The following is an 18,570-nucleotide window of genomic DNA, read 5'->3' on the forward strand; positions in this document are numbered from 1 at the left end:
GCTAAAAAAAGCAAAATATCAAACTTCAATATTCAAAAAAATCAAGGCTCAAAGACTAAATAGATCTTTACCCAAATATCTGTTGTATCATTTCAATTCTCTTTTATTATAATATTCTGAATAGGAAAAATAACACAATTATGTTCAGAAAAATAAAATATAACCTCATTATTGCCTTAGATGTTATGTCTTAATTTTTAAATAATTTTTAGTTTTATTATGAGGAAAATTTAAAAGTTGACTGTCAAATGTTTCTTTGCTCTTGCATTTATGAATAGTATACAGTTAGAATATGATGTGGATAAAATTAACATTCTATGTATATTTTTTCAAAAATTCTCTATGCATATGTAAAATTTGCCAACTGGAACAAATATTTCCCAATATTCTCTGACTCATGATTACAGACACTTGTCATTAAAAAAAGGTTCATTAAGTCCAGATTCTACATTAATGTTTGTCAAATTAATTTTACTAGTCAATATATTTTACATTATTTCCTTTATGCCCAAATACTTTTCAATAATGAAGTTGGGTTCACGAGTTTAAAAAATTGTAAATTAGAAGAAGATGGAGAGCCAGACACAGTGGCACATATCAGTTAATCCTAGGGGCTTGGGAGGCTGAGGCAGGGACATGGCAAGTTTAAAACCAGGCTCAGCGAAAGCAAGGCACTAAGCAACTCAGTGAGACCCTGTCTCTAAATAAAATAGTAAATAGGGCTGGAAATGTGGCTCAGTGGTTGAGTGCCCTTGAGTTCAATCCCTCATACCAAAAAAAAAAAAAAAAAAAAAAAAGAAAAGAAAGAAAAAAAAGATGAGAAAAAAGAGAAAGAGACAAAAATAAGAGACAAAAATGTATGTGGTGATTGATATACAGAGAAAGGAAAGGAGAAAACTTGGGAAGGAGGCAAAGAGGTGAAACTCAACATTATGTATCTGCCATACATAGCAGGATTTTAATTCATCTTAAGCCTCATATTTCTTATTTCTTATCATTTCTTTCTTTGCAGGAGTGTTGTGGTACCTGTAAAGAAGCCACCTCCAGGTAGTTTAGCTGTAACTACTGTGGGAGCCACCACTGCAGGAAGTGGGCTGCCAACAGGCAGTACCTCTAACATATTTGCCGCTACTGGAGCTACACCAAAAAGTATGATTAATACAACAGGTATTGTCCTTATATATTTTTGTGATACCTCATCATTTTCTTTCTGTTTTCTATATCTTCATTTTTTTTCTTATTGGACCTTAAAATGAAAAGATACCCTGAGCATTTAAGATTACCTTAATCTTAAGAAGGTTATATGTTGTGTTGCAACTTTTCAGAACTTGTCTCTGATTCTGGGATGCAATTTTTAGTGGTCATTTTAGGAGACAGTATTGGGTTTTGTTTTGAGTTTCCTCAAAACATGATGCTCTTTATTTTCAGAGTGAAATCAGATTGTTAAAAAAGGTATTTGGGGAGCAAAAGCAAAAGATCATTAAAAAACTGAAGTTTAATATGTAAAAATTAATAAATTATATAAAGATATCAAAGTACGATCAAAATATTAGTATAAAAACATGGATTTGGTGACATTTACTTATTGAATCCTAATACATACTTTGCTAAATCCCCTAAGGAAAGACAGAGCTCTCCTAAGAACCTTGATGATATGCAAGAGCTTCAACATGTGAAAAGTGCATGTGAATAAGAAACCTTGATTGACTCTGAACTAATTTTTATACTTAGATTACAATTGTATCCATTGTCCAATAATTTCCTAGTGATTGTAGGTACTAAAACTTCCAAATCTTTATAAATTTTAAAAGCCTGCCTAAAAATATCTCTTTTTTTGTAAATTTCCAGAAATGTTCCTGTTTATTATTAGCTAAATAAATCCTTACCCAAATCTTTGTGATTCCATTTTAGGTATTTAAACAACGCAAGATGATCCCTGACTTTTCTTCCCTGACTATAGTAGTCTTCTCTTCTCCAAACTGTATAGCCTTGAACTTTTCCATTTATTATCATTACTTAGATTCTTCCCATTTTTATTAATTTCATAGCTCTTCTTTGTGCTTTCTGTATCTATCTTGTTTATCATATCACCTGAGTCTGACATATCATGAACAACACACTTATGGGGTTGTAGTAAGTAGAACGTGTACTATATTAGACATATATCATTTATATATTAGCAACTAAACATAAATGGCATTGTGTTAAAGAATATAATCTCTTTGGCTTATATATATTATAAATAATTATATCTGGCTTGTCTGAAGACATTAAAGTCTTTTCAGTATTACAGTCTTATTCTTTATACTTGTTTGGTTTTCTACAAATAGGAATAAAACTTGGTTTTACTAAAATATATGCTATGAAAATATTATTTTAAAAATATGCCAATGTAGTAGATAAATAATCTAGATGTAGTGCTTTCATTGAATAAAGTCCTTACTTAAGACTTTGGTAAATGAAAATTAAATCACCTCTTTCTTATTTTATCTAATCAAAAGTCATGAAATCTTTTCTTTTAGTGTATATTTCAAGAATAATAGATTTAGAAAATAATGATAGCAGGTAGTGATATTATAAAGTATATAAGGTCAAAATGAAGAATAAAATTAAGCAATAAATTCTTCCTTAGAATTATTATTATATATGAATTGTGAGCTAACATCTAAACTAGGCACATTGACCAATTTACATATCCACATTTAGGAGCTTTATAAATATTATAGTAGAAATCCCAATAAATGACTCCATTTTGTGGGAATTATTATAAGACATGATAATATTTAGGGACACTAGATGTCTCAAACTTCACTGCTATTACTCGCATGTGGTATTATGGAAAAGTCTCTTCTAAAATGGTATCTTCATATTTGAGAAGAACTCATTGTTCCAAAATCAGGTACAAAATATAGACCTTCTTCTGCAAGCATTTATCAAAGTGAGCATTTGATTCTGCAGAGCCACAAATTTGTAATTTATGTCTTAGATGGTAAAAACTAAAAATATTTTAACATAGCAATAAAAATAGATAGAATTTTACATTTAAATTTGCATTGTTTTATCAGCCTCATTTATCTAGAATCTTTTTCATTTGTTGTTGTCTTTTATTTATACCCCATTGTAATATGTAGTTTTTTTTAGCTTACCATAAGTGAATCTACTGGATTTTATTTAATGCAATAGCTGTTGTTTAAAACCATAATAAATTTATTAGTACACTAATGGTCAAATGCTTTTCATTTGTGAAATTCTGTTTTGAATTTCCATGAATAATTATTTGAAAATCAATTGTAATAATATTATCAAATTATTTTATTAAATAAATTTTTATTTAAGACTAAAAATTATTATTTTGGGAACAGGTGCGGTGGATTCAGGGTCCTCCTCCTCTTCCTCCTCTTCTAGTTTTGTGAATGGTGCTACCAGCAAAAACCTCCCAGCTGTGCAAACTGTTGCTCCAATGCCAGAAGATTCAGCTGAAAACATGAGGTGTGTATATTTGATTTTCACCTATTTCTCTCTCCCTTAAAAAAAAATGTGAATGATAGGGAATAAATACATATATGTATAAGATTTCTTGGGAGTTAAGGTTAATTATGCATTTTTATATTTCATAATTATATCATTTTGATATTTTTGGTTAGTTTTAAAAAAATCTTCTATTTCAGAGTATAAACAGATAACTGTCTGATTTTTAAAGCATTATTGATTTTATCATTTGATGGATAACACATTATTGTTTACAATAAAGATTAAAAATGTGCAAATTGTAACAGGATAAAACTGAGTATCTTTGTTGATAAGATTTTTAAATAAATATATTAAAAATAATTCTGTCAAATTGTTCATAATATGTATCATTGTAATCCAAATAAAAAAATCTTATTTGTTGTCATTAAATAACATTCTTAGAATGGATTGCCCCTCATTCATGGAGTTAAATTGTGCATACATTCATACATGCATGTACACATATGTATGTATTCAAGTTCTCTTTAGAAGTATAACACAGAATATAATAACTCAGTGAGAAGGAGCACATTCATGTCACCATCATCCAAATTGAGAAATAACATATAACAAGAACTCCAGTATCTTCCACCTTTAGTTCCTTTCCTAGTCACTGTTCTGGGTCCTTTTCAAAATTTTAATCCTATGGAATCAGTACACTGTAATTATTCTTTTCTCTCTGTTTTTTTGTTCTTCAGTATTATGTACATGAGGTTCATCCATATTGCATACAGCAATAGTTGGTTCATTCTTATTCCATTTCTGTTCCTGTGTGTACATATATGTACAGCAGTTTCTTAATTCATTTTATTGATAATATATTTATGGGCTTCACCATCTTTAGCTATTACAAACAATTCTGCTCTATAGATAAACAGTGCAGCTTGTAATTATTATGGATGCACTATTATGTGGATATACACCATGTTAATATGCATATGGGTTGGGTAAAAACCAACCCATATGCTGATTAATAATGTTTGTATATATTCTGTTTTACTGGATAATGCCAAATGATTTTTCAAAGTGATCATACAAATTTACTAACTCAGCAGTAGAATATTGGAATTTAAATTGCTTTGTGTCTTTATTAGGACTTCAAGTTGTCACTTTTTCATTTTAGACATTTGTCTAAACATAGTGACATTTTCTTATATTTTTAATTTTCATTTTCCTCATTAGTAATGCAATTGGTGCATTTTTAAAATGCATTTATTGGTGGTTTGGCTTTCTTTTTTCGTAATTGTGTGTTGAAGTATCTATCACTTTGTAATAATTGGATTTTCTTTTTCTTATTAATTGTGAAAAATTCTTTATACAATTTGGATAGGAGCCCTTTAATGATTATTTTTCATGCATATATTTTCTGTCATTCTGTGGTTTTTATTATCATTTCTTATTGTACTCCACTTTGATCAATAGAAGTTGTTAATTATATTGTATAAGGCATCTTTATCTATATTTTCCCTACTTTATCTCTGACTACTTTATTATAAACCATTTAGAATTGACTTTATGACTATAGTAAGGTAGGGGTAATAGGGATGTTTTATTTGAAAGACTCTTCTTTGCCCTACACTCTGTCACTTCCATCACAAATCATTGTCCATACATTCTTTATTATGGTTTTACAGTCAATTCTGTTCCATCGGTTTATTTGTTCATTCTTCTACTATGCTGCCATAATTAGAACAATATGGGTTAAGTTGTCTTCTACCTTGTTCTTTATCCTCAAGAGAGTCTAAGCTATTCTTGATGCTTCACAATTTTTATAATAAAGGAATCTTTAGGTTTTTTTGTAACTAGGATTATATTGTATCTATAGATTCATTTCACTATTTTGATTTCCAAATTATGAGTACCATATATTCCTTCATATCTTTTATTTATTGATTTTTTAAAGAATAAATGACAGCAGAATGCATTACAGTTTTTATTACATGTATACAGCACAATTTTTCATTTTCTGATTGTATATAAAGTACGTTGACACCAATTTGTGTCTTCATACATGTATTTCGGATAATGAGGTCCATCACACATTTCACCATTCTTCCTAACCCCCTGCCCCCTCTTTACCCTCCTATCCCTCTGCCCTATCTAGAATTCATCTATTCCTCCCATGATCCCCCTCCCTACCCCACTATGAATCAGCCTCTTTATATCAGAGAAAACATTCAGCATTTGTTTTGGGGGGATTGGCTAACTTCACTTAACATCATCTTCTCCAACGCCCACCCATTTACCTGCAAGTGCCATGATTTTGTTCTCTTTTATTGCTGAGTAAAATTCCATTGTGTGTATATGCCACATTTTTTTAATCCATTTATCCACTGAAGGGCATCTAGGTTGGCTCCACAGTTTAGTTATTGTGAATTGTGCTGCTATAAACATTGATGTTGCTGTGTCCTGTAGTAGGCTGTTTTTAAGTCTTTTGTGTATAGACCAAGGAGAGGGATGGCTAGGTCAAATGGTGATTCATATCTTTATAGTTTTTTTAAACTTATCCCAATAATGATTTTTGGTTTACTGTATGAAAATCTTATGTTTCTCACTTAACATATACTCAGGAATTTAATGTTTTGTATTAGTTTGTTTTTTCTTCAAGTTAGTTTTCAGATCAATTTTATTGAGATCATTTGTTTATGTTGCTTAAACTCAATAAAAAACACACTATACATTTTAATTAGTTATAATCAGTTTATGTACCCATAAAACCCATCACAAGATGTAGAACATATCTATCATACCCCAGAAAGTTCCCTTGTGACTCATTTGCAATTCAGCCTAATCCTTGCCCAGGCAGACACTTTAAAAAAAAAAAAAAAAAAAGCTTTGCAACTTAGATTTCATTTTCAAGGTTCATGTAAATGAAGTCATATATTAAAATTATTTTGTTTTTGTCTTTTACTTAGTTCAGTATTTTTTGTGTTACCCATATCTTTGTGAGGGTTCTCTTTGTTTTCAGTGCTGAGTTCATTATATGTCTGTTCTATTGATAGACACCAAGTGTTTACTAGTTTGAAACAATATTAATTTTATGGTCATTTTAGTACACAAATCTTGTCATGGACATATATTTTTACTTCTGCTGGGTAAACAACCAAGAATAAAATTGCTACTTGAATAGTAACTACATGCTTAAATTTATGGGAAATTGATTAGCTTTCTTGCAAAACTAGTTTTATCATTGTTTCCTATCAGCCATATGTTAAAAGATCTGTTTTCCACATTCTACTTAATACTTGATGTTGTTGGTCCTTTTTATTTTAATTTTATAATGGCTACAGAATCTTATTTCTATCATTTGGTTTTATTTTCAATTTCCTAATGATCAGTTAGTGTATTTTTTTCCATGTGTTTATGGGTCTGCTATTTTTTAAAAAACAAATAGTTTTTCTTATGTAAGAATTAATATGTTCTTCATAGATGCCCATCAAGAGGTACCTACATTCCATCATCCTTTGTTCCATTGTATGGTTTACATTTTCATTTCCTTAAAAGTGTTAGCAGAAAGTTTCTAAAATCCATTATCTTAAATAATTTTTTATGATTTTTGCCTTTTATAAGTCCCTAAAATCTTTACATATCCCAAAGTTTTATCGATACTCTCCTGTTTTCGTCTATAAGTTGTGTTGTTCTTGCTTTTATGATCTACTTTGATTTAGTTTCTTTGTTTATAATGAGGTAAAATTTGGGATTTGTTCTCATCCATATGTATATCAGTGTTTCAGGACCACTGGATTTCCTTGGCACATTGGTTTAAAATCAATTGACCACCTATGTGTAGGTCTATTTCTTAGTCTCCATTCTGGTTGCATTACGTATATACTGTAGTTATGACAGTACTGCACTGTCTTCATTACTATAACTTTATAGTAAGTCTTTAAATCATATAATTAAATCCTTTCATTGTGTTCTTTCTAAAAATGACTTTGACTTTTCTAGGTTATTGCATTTTCACATAAATTTTAGAATTGGTTTATCAGTTTCTAAAAAGAGACTGCCAAAATTTAAATTAGGGGTGTGTGTGTGTGTGTGTGTGTATACACACACACACATATATATTTATATTTTTTTTAGTTGTCGATGGACCTTTATTTTTATTTATCTAAATGTGGTACTGAGAATTAAACCGAGTGTTTCACATATGCTAGGCAAGCATGCCTACCACCGAGCTACAACACCAGCCCCAAATAGGATTATCTTGAAACTTTCATTAAATTTGAGGAGAATTGACATTGTATTATTTTTTTCAGTTTATCAATATTTTTATCATTCCTTGAAATATTTAATTTCAGCATTTATTGTAGTTTTGATTGTGATGGTATTGTACTATTTTTTAATGTTTATTTTTTTAGTTGCAGTTGGAGACAATACCTTTTATTTTATTTATTTATTTTCATGTGGTGCTGAGGATCAAACCAGGGCCTCGTACATGCTAGGTGAGCGCTCTACCACCCAGGGCCTCACATATGCTAGCCAACTGCTCTACTGCTGAGCCACAACCCCAGCCCCTTGCACTTGTTTTTATGTCTTATATTGCTTTAATTGATTTTTAATGATTTTCTGAATTAAGTGTAATCTGTTATAAACATCTAATATCACACAAAACAGTGTACTGATATTAAAAATTGCCTATGATATCTACAATATTTATATTTATAATCCATAGATAATTCCCTTAAAATATTTGAAGGTAGGTAAACAATAAACCAATATTAATAGAAAATAGAATAATATGCAAGTACTACATTCACTCAACGGAAGAATTAGAATGGAAAAAAAAGAACACATGGAAATAATAGCTTCATTTGAAAAACTGACTACCAAATTGATACATCATATCAGTAATTTCTTTAAATGCAAATGGTCTAATATCACCAATTAAAATATAGACATTTTCAAATTGATTATTTTTAGGTAATTTTTTATTTATATATGACAGCAGAATGCATTACAATTTTTATTACATATATAGAGCACAATTTTTCATATCGCTGGTTGTATAAGTAGTATATTCACACCAATTCGTGTCTTCATACATGTACTTTGGATAGTAATGATCATCACATTCCACCATCATTAATTACCCCATGCTCCCTCTCTTCCCCTCCAACCTGTCTGCCCTATCTAGAGTTCGTCTATTCCTCCCATGCTCCATCTCCCTATCCCACTATGAATCAGCCTCCTTATATCAAAGAAAACATTTGGCATTTGTTTTGGGGGAATTGGGTAACTTCACTTAGCATTATTTTCTCTAACTCCATCCATTTACCTGCAAATGCCATGATTTTATTCTCTTTTATTGCTGAGTAAAAGTAGGATTCATTAATAGATCTGTGAAAAATCTGCTTTAAACATGAAAATGTGGATAAGTTTAAAGAGGGAAAGTCAAGGAATTATCATTAAAATTCTTCGTTAATATAAAGCCATATAAATGGTGGAAAAGTTTAATTTGGTGGGGTATTAGTATTTTTTCTTGACTAAGTTTTTTTACAACTTGAAAATTGTAAAAGTGTTAAGTTTCTTCACATATAATAAAAGATCAGAATGATAGAATTTAATATCATAAATTTAACCTATGATTTAAAAAAAAACTAAGCCATTTAAGCACTTATACTCCTTAAATATTAGATGATCAAATTGTCATATAAAATGATTGGGCTTTGCATCCTTAATAATAAGCTGATTGTGTTCCTGAGAACAACTAGGAAACCTGTAGAAAAAGCAAAGCAAAAATGTCGCTCTTGTGTTCTTTGTGCTAGTGTTATCGTATATCTTACTTGTATATGTCTTATTAAGAAATAGTATGTTGCAAGTGTTTTTGCTCTAGAAAGTCAATTGTCTTTTAAAACTATTCAAATAAATTTATTTTAGATGGACACAGTGTCACATGCCTATAGTTGCAGCTACTAGGGAGACTGAAGCAGAAAGATCACTTGAGCCCAGAAATTCAGAGCCAGCCTAGGTAACATAGCCAGACCTCATTTCAGGGACCCCCTACCCCCCAAAAAAGTGTGTATGTATGTGTGTGTGTGTGTGTGTGTGTGTGTGTGTACACACACATAAAATTTATCATTACCAGGACTTGCTTGTATGAATTTAAGTTTTTGTCAGGTATGTGATACCTTGTACTTGAAGAACTTTCTTTAAAGTACTTATAGTATAATTTAGATGCATGGATTCTCTCTGTCCCCTCCCCACCACCCACCCTGAAAAAGTCTTTATTTTGTCATCCTTTTCAAACATTTTTGACCATATATAAAATTGTATGTAGGCTTATATATTTTAGAAATGTGTTATAAATCAGTTTAATTTCACACCTTCTGACTTGTATAGTTTCTAAAGAAAACATTGTTCTTTGTTCTTCCATATATAATTTGTATATTCTCTTGACTTTTTCAAATGTTCTCTTTATATTTGGAATTCAGTAGTTTATTATAATATATGAAGGGTATTTATTAACTATATGTGGTGTTTTTTGGTGTTCTTACATCTGTAATTTTATAATCTTTATTATATTTGGAAAATTCTTATTATCTCTTCACATATTTCTTCTTCTATATCTTCTATATTTTTGTGTTAATGTTGTATTTCCACCATAAAGAATTGCCAGAAATTCAGCAGCCTGAATTAACACTGATTTATTAGTTATTTCACAGATCTTTAGGCTAAAAGTCCAGCACAGCTCACACTGGGTCACAATCTCATGTTACCAGGGCTACATCCCTTGTGGGGAAATTTTGAAAGAAAATTTGCTTCCAATTTTATTCAATTTGTTAGCAGAAGTCAGTTCTGTATGCCTCTAGGACCTGTTCCCTTTCTTGCTGTCATTCAGAAGCTTCCCTTTGCATGTGGCTCCTTACATTCAGAAACAGAAAGTATGCATCATTCCTCTCACACTTAGAATTGCTCTGATATCCCATTCTGATAGATTTTTTTCTGCTTTTTTAGAGCTCATGTGATTAGATTGAGTTAAGTATTCATAATTCAAGATCATCTCCCTGTCTTAATGTCTATATAATCTTAATTTGACTTGCAAAGTCCCTGTTGCTATGTAACATAACCTATTCACAGATTCCAGGAATTATTCTTTTGGTGTTTTTGTGTAACCATTATTTGGCATACTGTACTTCTCCTTCTGCAATTCCAGTCACACTTATTTAAGATTATTTTTGCTGTTCCATAGCTCTTGTATGCTCTTGAATATCTGTGTGCTCTTTTTTTCATTCCCTTTCTTTATCTCTCTATATATCTATAAAAGAATATATGTATTCTTCTCCTTTCTTAGCTATTTTTATGGTAGCAATACATAACTAACACAAAAATATAGAAGAAATAGCTAAACTATGGTTTTGAATGTTTTGAACTATTCAGTATGGTTCTGAATGTTGGGGGCAAAAGTTTTATTGAGACTTAAAAAAATAAATCACAACAAATTATAAATCCTTAAAAGCTGACCATTACCATAAATATAACAAAATCCAAAAAGAAAACATAAAAAAATTTGATCAACTTTCTCTTGTACCTATGTAATGCTTATTCTTTTTTGACCATATACTATTTTATCTGCCCTTTCCATAACAGTGATTTTATAATTATTTTTGTTTTTATTTTTCTAAGTTTTATCTTTTACTTGGCAATAATTATGCAAATTGACAAAGTACAAATTTATGGATATATGTACATATATGTGTGTATGTATGTGTGTGTGTGTGTATATATATATATATATACACACACACACACATACATACATACATTGTATAATGGTCAAATAAGAGTAATAGTGTTTCTGTCACCACAAATATTCATTATTTATTTGTGATAAACTATTCAAAATTCTTTGAAACATAGTACATTATTATTGACTAAAAGCATCTTACTATGCAGTAGAACACTGGAACTTATTTTTTCTTTGTATAAATTTTTTACCCATTGGCTAACCTCTTTTATTCCTTCTCCACATATCCTCCCTTCTCTAGTAACCATCATTCTACTTTCCATTAAGATTGGCTTTCTTTAGATTGCACTTATATGTGAGATCATGCAGTATTTGTACTTCTGGTTCATTTCACTTAGTATACCATTGTCTAGGTCAGTACATATTATTGCACATGATAGAATTTTATGTTTTCTTATGGATGAATAGTAATCCATTTTACTTATAAAACATGTTTCCTTTTTATAAAAAAATATATCTATTTTTATGTGGTGCTGAGGATCGAACCCAGTGCCTCACATGTGCGAGGCACGCACTCTACCACTGCGCTATAACCTGGTCCCATAACAAGTATTCTTTATCCCTTTATCCATTGATAGATACTAAAGTTTGATTCCATATCTTGGCTATTGTGAAATAGTGTTACAATAAACATGGAAAGTGTAGATATTAGTTTATCTTTAAATTCACTGATTCTTTCCATAGAATTATTGAGACTATCTTTAAGCCAATTGAAGGCCTATTGTCTCATTTACTGTTTTTTATTTCTACCATTGTTTCTTTATATATATATTTTTTACTTTTCCTGGAATTCCACATCTGTTTATGCATGCTGTTTACCTGTTCAAGTACTCATTAGCTCTTAACATGTTAATCATAGTTATTGTAAATTCTTTCTGTGATAATTCCATTATGTGATTTACCAAGGATTTTGTAACTGTATTAGTTTGTTTGTCATTTGTTTTTAGTGATGTTTTGCTTCCTTATGTATTTTAATTTTTAGTTGAAAACTGGACATTGTATACAAGATAGTATTAACTGGCAGTAATATTTATGTTTGAAATGGTCCTGTCTCTGGTTGTGCTAAGTCTTTAGGTTTAGGAATTGAGTCATTCTAACCTGGAGTTGGAATTGAGCTTGGCTTATTTTTTCTTATTATTTTAGTTACTCTCACTGTACCAGGCCTTTAAATTTCTTGTCAGAGTTTTATTCAGTGTTCTTCCTCTTTCCTTATCTTATTTTTGCTCTTTCCTAAAAAAAACCCTATAGGGGTTTTTTTATTTGTTTCGGGTACTGGCGATTGAACACTGGGGCACTTAACCACAGAGCCAAATCCCTAGTCCTTTTTTAAATTATTATTTTAAATTTTGAGACAAGATCTCTCTTAGTTCTGTAAGGGCCTTGCTAAGTTGCTAAGGCTGGATTTTAATCCTCCTGCTTTAGCCTCCATAGCTGCTGGGATTGCTAGCATAGCATACATAAGGTGCCCAGTTCCCTGGTTTCTGGGTTCTGCCCCAGATGAGCAAGTTCTTGCACCCTACCTCATTGGAGTTTCATTTCTTTCTTAGCAGGTTTCCTGGCAACTTCAATTTTCTGATGAGTAGCAGAGTTGTCATTCTTTAGATTATTTGGATTTTTCTTGTAATTATTGTGGAATTAACTCTAGTTTTCTTTATCTTAAGTAAAAATAGAAATCCTCTTTCTTTTTAAAAGTTGAAATTGTTAGTTGATGATGTTTCAACTTATTTTTTTTTCAAAAACATTAGGTAAAAGAAATATTGTATAAAACATGCTTGATAACCACTAACCCAGAAAATAGATTCTGAGATACAGCTTTCTATATTTTTTTTTATAATACTACCTGTTAAGTAGCAGGAAGAGGAAATTGGTCTGAAGGAAAAGTGATGCAATTTTAAAAGAAGTCCCAGGTCAATCTTTGGGAAAGTTCTGAAATTGTAAATGACCTCCAGAGATGTGATGTCCTCAGTTGAGTCAAAGGAGCTGGGTATTTTTATTTCTTCATTGCCCAGAGTTTGAATGCAGATTGCTCCTAATGAAGGGCCTCACCTTGGGAGAGCAGCTCCCTTCTAGGGAGGGACTCAGCTATAAGCCATCCCTCCATAATCCTCTTAAGAATTTTCCAGGGAATAAAGTACTCTATCCTAAAGGGGAATCTTGGTCAGATATCACAGCTCCTATAACATTAAATTTTCTTTAATAATTTATGTAGTAGGAAATTTTTATTTTATACCTAGCATTTTAATTTCACTGTAGTTAACTTTATTAACTACATTATTTTACTAGTTGACTAGAAATAGAGAATTGTTGCATTACATATTATTTTATTTTCAGTCTACAAAATATGCTATTAACAATTCACAAAAATGCATTTCAAATTGCTTTTGTAATTATATGAACATATTCCTAAAAGGTATCATATTCTTAAAACTTGAAAAGTGTTAGTTTGTAATTTCATTTACCATATAAAGGAGTAAACTTCTTACATATTAATGAATTCTGTTTAGCTTCTTTTTTATGTTTTTATTATTGTCTTACAGTTACATATAATGGTTGGGTTGATTTTGATATACTTGTAAATGCATGTAGTTTGCTCCATTTCTTCAGGTTTTTAATCTTCTATATTTTCATTTACTTTCTTAATGTATATATTAGGCACTCAAAAATACAAGATTCTCTTTGGGAGAAATGAAGAGAAACTGTCAGTTTTAAATTTATAAGATTATGATGGAATAAAATAATGAGGCATTTTATTTCAGCTTTGTGTTTTTCTTAGTAGGTACAATCCTAGAAACTTAGAGTTTAAAAAACTATCAGTGGGCCATTATGTCACAGATTCTAGATTTAGGATGGCATTTACTAATCAGATATCTAGTATGTTAAATTATATTTTATATTATAAATGCTTTATATTACAAGTTAAGTGAAACCAGATGTTTAAGGTCAATGCTAGTCAATCACTAGTTATGATATGTAGTTGATTAAGAATTTAATGTTATATTGTTTTTCTGTCAGTAATATTCTCCTAATTTTGTCTTTCCATTTATGTTTATTTAAGCAAACCATTTAATTTATTTATGCCTGCAGTTTCTCATTTACATAGAAACATTTGATTAGTAAAATTCTACCATGGAATTCACTCATAAATTCATTTCTTTTATAACTGACCTTTATCTTTAGGTAAAGATATTATTATTATTATTTTAGATTTCCTAATTATACCCATTCTACAGTTAATTATATAACTACCTATTCTTTTATATTATTTAAGAAATTAACAAATTAAGAACTTTACCAAATCAAATTGTTTATTATATTTATGATATTATGCTAAAGATATTGAATACAAAAATTGAAATAAAAATAATTAAAATTTTTTGAAATACCACAATTGTAAAGGAGTTTATTAAAATAGAATTTAAAATGCATACAGTGTTCTAAATACAAGTGTGATTATTAGTTTTGTAGAATTACAATACATATAACATTGGAAAAAACACCTTCTTAGATAGCAGGAAATTTTTCATCATTTTCTTTCTAATAATTAGCATGTACACAATCACCATGACCTTGGATGTATCTTGAGGCCAAATCTTACATTTGGTAAGAGTTGATGATAATTATTTTCAAACATTATTTTCTCCCACAGATAATTATTTTCCTATTCATATAATTTCTTAAAATTAATTGCACAGATAAATGCAATGTGTAATTGTGTTTTTATTAGTTCATTTTAACTATAAATAATAGTGGGTTCATTTGGGAATATTTATATATGCATGCAATATTATTTACTCCATTTCAATCACTAGTTACTTTCCTTCCTCCCATCCCCTCCTCTCTTTATCTACTGGTTTTCCCTCTCCTTATTTATGTTTTAAATTGGTGCTTTATAGATATACATAAATGTGGAATTCACTGTTATGTATTCATACATGAGCATAGCATAATTTAGTCAGTTTCATTCCTTCACTTTACTGTCCCTCCTGTCTCCCCCTCAGTTTTCTTCCTCTACTCCTCTGATCTCCCTTCTACTTTCTTGGGATCTATTCTTTAAAATTCTTTATTTCTCTCTTGTTTCTAAATATGAGAGAAAACATCTGACTCTGGATTTTCTGAATTTGGTTCATTTCACTAAGCATTATGTTCTCAGTTCCATTCATTTACCAGCAAATGAGTAATTTCATTCTTTATGGCTGAGTAAAATTCCATTATTGTATATATACCCAAATTTCTCTGTTAATTTGTCTGTTGACAGACAGGTACCTGGGCTGGACCCATAAGTTTTCTGTTGTGAATTTTGCTGCTATAAACATAGATATGTATATATCACTAGAGTATGCTGAGTTTAGTTCTTTTGGCTAAATACTGAAGAGTAGGATAGCTGGGTCATATGATGGTTCAGTTTTTGTTTTTAGGCATCTTTATTTCTTTTCCAAAGCAGTTATACAAATTTGCAATCCCACCAACAATTCTTAGTGTACCTTTTCCCCCACTGCCTTACTGGCATTGGTATTATTTATATTCTTGATAATTGCCATTCTAACTGTAGTGAAATGAAATCTCAGTGCAACTTTTTTTTTTAATAAAATAATTTTTATTACAATATGACCCATGCCATTGCTTGTTTTTTTTTATTGGTTGTTCAAAACATTACATAGTTCTTGATATATCATAGTTCACACTTTGATTCAAGTGGGTTATGAACTCCCATTTTTACCCCGTATACAGATTGCAGAGTCACATCAGTTACACTTACATTGATTTACATATTGACATACTCATGTCTGTTGTATTCAGCTGCCTTTCCTATCCTCTACTATCCCCCCTCCCCTCCCCTCCCCTCCCCTCTTCTCTCTCTACCCCCTCTACTGTAATTCATTTCTCCCCTTTGTATTATTTTTCCCTTTCCCCTCACTTCCTCTTGTATGTAATTTTGTATAACCCTAAGGGTCTCCTTCCATTTCCAAGCAATTTCCCTTCTCTCTCCCTGTCCCTCCCACCTCTCATCCCTGTTTAATGTTATTCATCTTCTCATGCTCTTCTTCCCTACTCTGTTCTTAGCTACTCTCCTTATATCAAAGAAGACATTTGGCATTTGTTTTTTAGGGATTGGCTAGCTTCACTTAGCATAATCTGCTCTAATGCCATCCATTTCCCTCCAAATTCTATGATTTTGTCATTTTTAATGCAGAGTAATACTCCATTGTGTATAAATGCCACATTTTTTTTTATCCATTCGTCTATTGAAGGGCATCTAGGTTGCTTCCACAGTCTTGCTATTGTGAATTGTGCTGCTATGAACATCGATGTAGCAGTGTCCCTGTAGCATGCTGTTTTTAGGTCTTTAGGGAATAGACCCAGAAGGGGAATAGCTAGATCAAATGGTGGTTCCATTCCCAGCTTTCCAAGAAATCTCCATACTGCTTTCCAAATTGGTTGCACCAATTTGCAGTCCCACCAACAATGTACAAGTGTACCCTTTTCCCCACATCCTCGCCAGCACTTGTTGTTTGACTTCATAATGGCTGCCAATCTTACTGGAGTGAGATGATATCTTAGGGTGGTTTTGATTTGCATTTCTCTGACTGCTAGGGATGGTGAGCATTTTTTCAAACGAGGACAACCACTCCATTCACAATATCCTCAAAAACAATAAAATACTTGGGAATCAACCTAACAAAAGAGGTAAAAGACTTATACAATGAAAACTACAGAACCCTAAAGAGAGAAATAGAAGGGGATCTTAGAAGTTGGAAAAATATACCCTGTTCATGGATAGGCAGAACTAACATCATCAAAATGGCGATATTACCAAAAGTTCTCTATAGGTTTAATGCAATGCCAATCAAAATCCCAATGGCATTTCTTGTATAAATAGAGAAAGCAATCATGAAATTCATATGGAAAAATAAAAGACCCAGAATAGCAAAAACAATGCTAAGCAGGAAGTGTGAATCAGGTGGTATAGCGATACCAGACTTCAAACTATACTACAGAGCAATAGTAACAAAAACAGCATGGTATTGGTATCAAAACAGGTGGGTGGACCAATGGTACAGAATAGAGGACACAGAAACCAACCCACAAAACTACAACTTTCTTATATTTGATAAAGGGGCTAAAAGCATGCAATGGAGGAAGGATAGCATCTTCAACAAATGGTGCTGGGAAAACTGGAAATCCATATGCAACAAAATGAAACTGAATCCCTTTCTCTCGCCATGCACAAAAGTTAACTCAAAATGGATCAAGGAGCTTGATATCAAACCAGAGACAAGGCATCTGATAGAAGAAAAAGTTGGCTACGACCTACACACTGTGGGGTCGGGCTCCAAATTCCTCAATAGGACACCATTAGCACAAGAATTAATATCTAGAATCAACAAATGGGACTTGCTCAAACTAAAATTTTTTTTCTCAGCAAAAGAAACAATGAGAGGTAAATAGGGAGCCTACATCATGGGAACAAATCTTTACTCCTCACACTTCAGATAGAGCCCTAATATCCAGAGTATATAAAGAGCTCAAAAAATTAGACAATAAGATAACAAATAACCCAATCAACAAATGGGCCAAGGACCTAAACAGACACTTCTCAGAGGAGGACATACAATCAATCAACAAGTACATGAAAAAATGCTCACCATTGCTATCAGTGCAGTTTTGATTTGCATTTCTCTGATTACCAGGAATGTTGAACATTTTTTCAAATACTCATTAGCCATTTTTAATTTCTTCTGTGAGAAATATGTTTAATTATTTTGTTCATTTATTCATTGGTGTGTGTGTGTGTGTGTGTGTGTGTGTGTATGAAGTGTTTTGAGTTCTTTATATATTCCAGATATTAATCTCCTTTTGGAAAGGTAGGTGGCAAAGATTTTCTCCCATTCTGTAGGCTATTTCTTTATGCTCTTATTTCCTTTTCTCTGCAGAAGATAATTTCATGTCATTCCAGTTATTGATTCTTGGTTTTATTTCTTACTTAAGGGTCTTGTTAGGAAAGTTGATGCCTGCACCATTATTTTACAGTGTTTACTCTATGTTTTCTTCTAGCAGTTGAAGAGTTTCTGGTCTAATTCCTAGGTCTGAGATCCAATTTGAGTTGACTTTTGTGTAGGGGGAGAGATAGGGTCTAGTTTCATTCTTACACACATATATATCTAGTTTTCCCTGAGCCATTTGTATAAGAGGCTATATTTTCTCCTGCATGTGTATTTGGGAACTTTGTCAAATATTGGAGGACTGTTATCTATGTGGGTTTTTCTCTGTGACTTCAGTTTCTTTGGTCTTCATGTTTGTTTTGATGTTAATAC

General features: G+C 31.2%; 1 protein-coding gene across 6 annotated transcripts in view; it reads left to right on the top strand.

Moving 5' to 3' along the window:
• NBEA (neurobeachin) overlaps nt 1-18,570 on the top strand; it is a 638,449-nt gene that overhangs the window by 250,667 nt on the left and 369,212 nt on the right. For 5 of the 6 annotated variants that reach the window (XM_081293195.1, XM_081293196.1, XM_081293198.1 and 2 more), the window contains exons 31-32: nt 1,013-1,167; nt 3,363-3,489. In XM_081293195.1, the coding sequence (XP_081149321.1) occupies nt 1,013-1,167; nt 3,363-3,489 (282 nt within the window). The remainder of the gene's footprint in view (nt 1-1,012; nt 1,168-3,362; nt 3,490-18,570) is intronic. The other variant, XM_081293197.1, reaches the window with a different exon arrangement.

The sequence above is a fragment of the Spermophilus citellus genome (assembly GCF_964194105.1).
Source record: "Spermophilus citellus genome assembly, chromosome: 1".
NCBI lineage: Eukaryota > Metazoa > Chordata > Mammalia > Rodentia > Sciuridae > Spermophilus > Spermophilus citellus.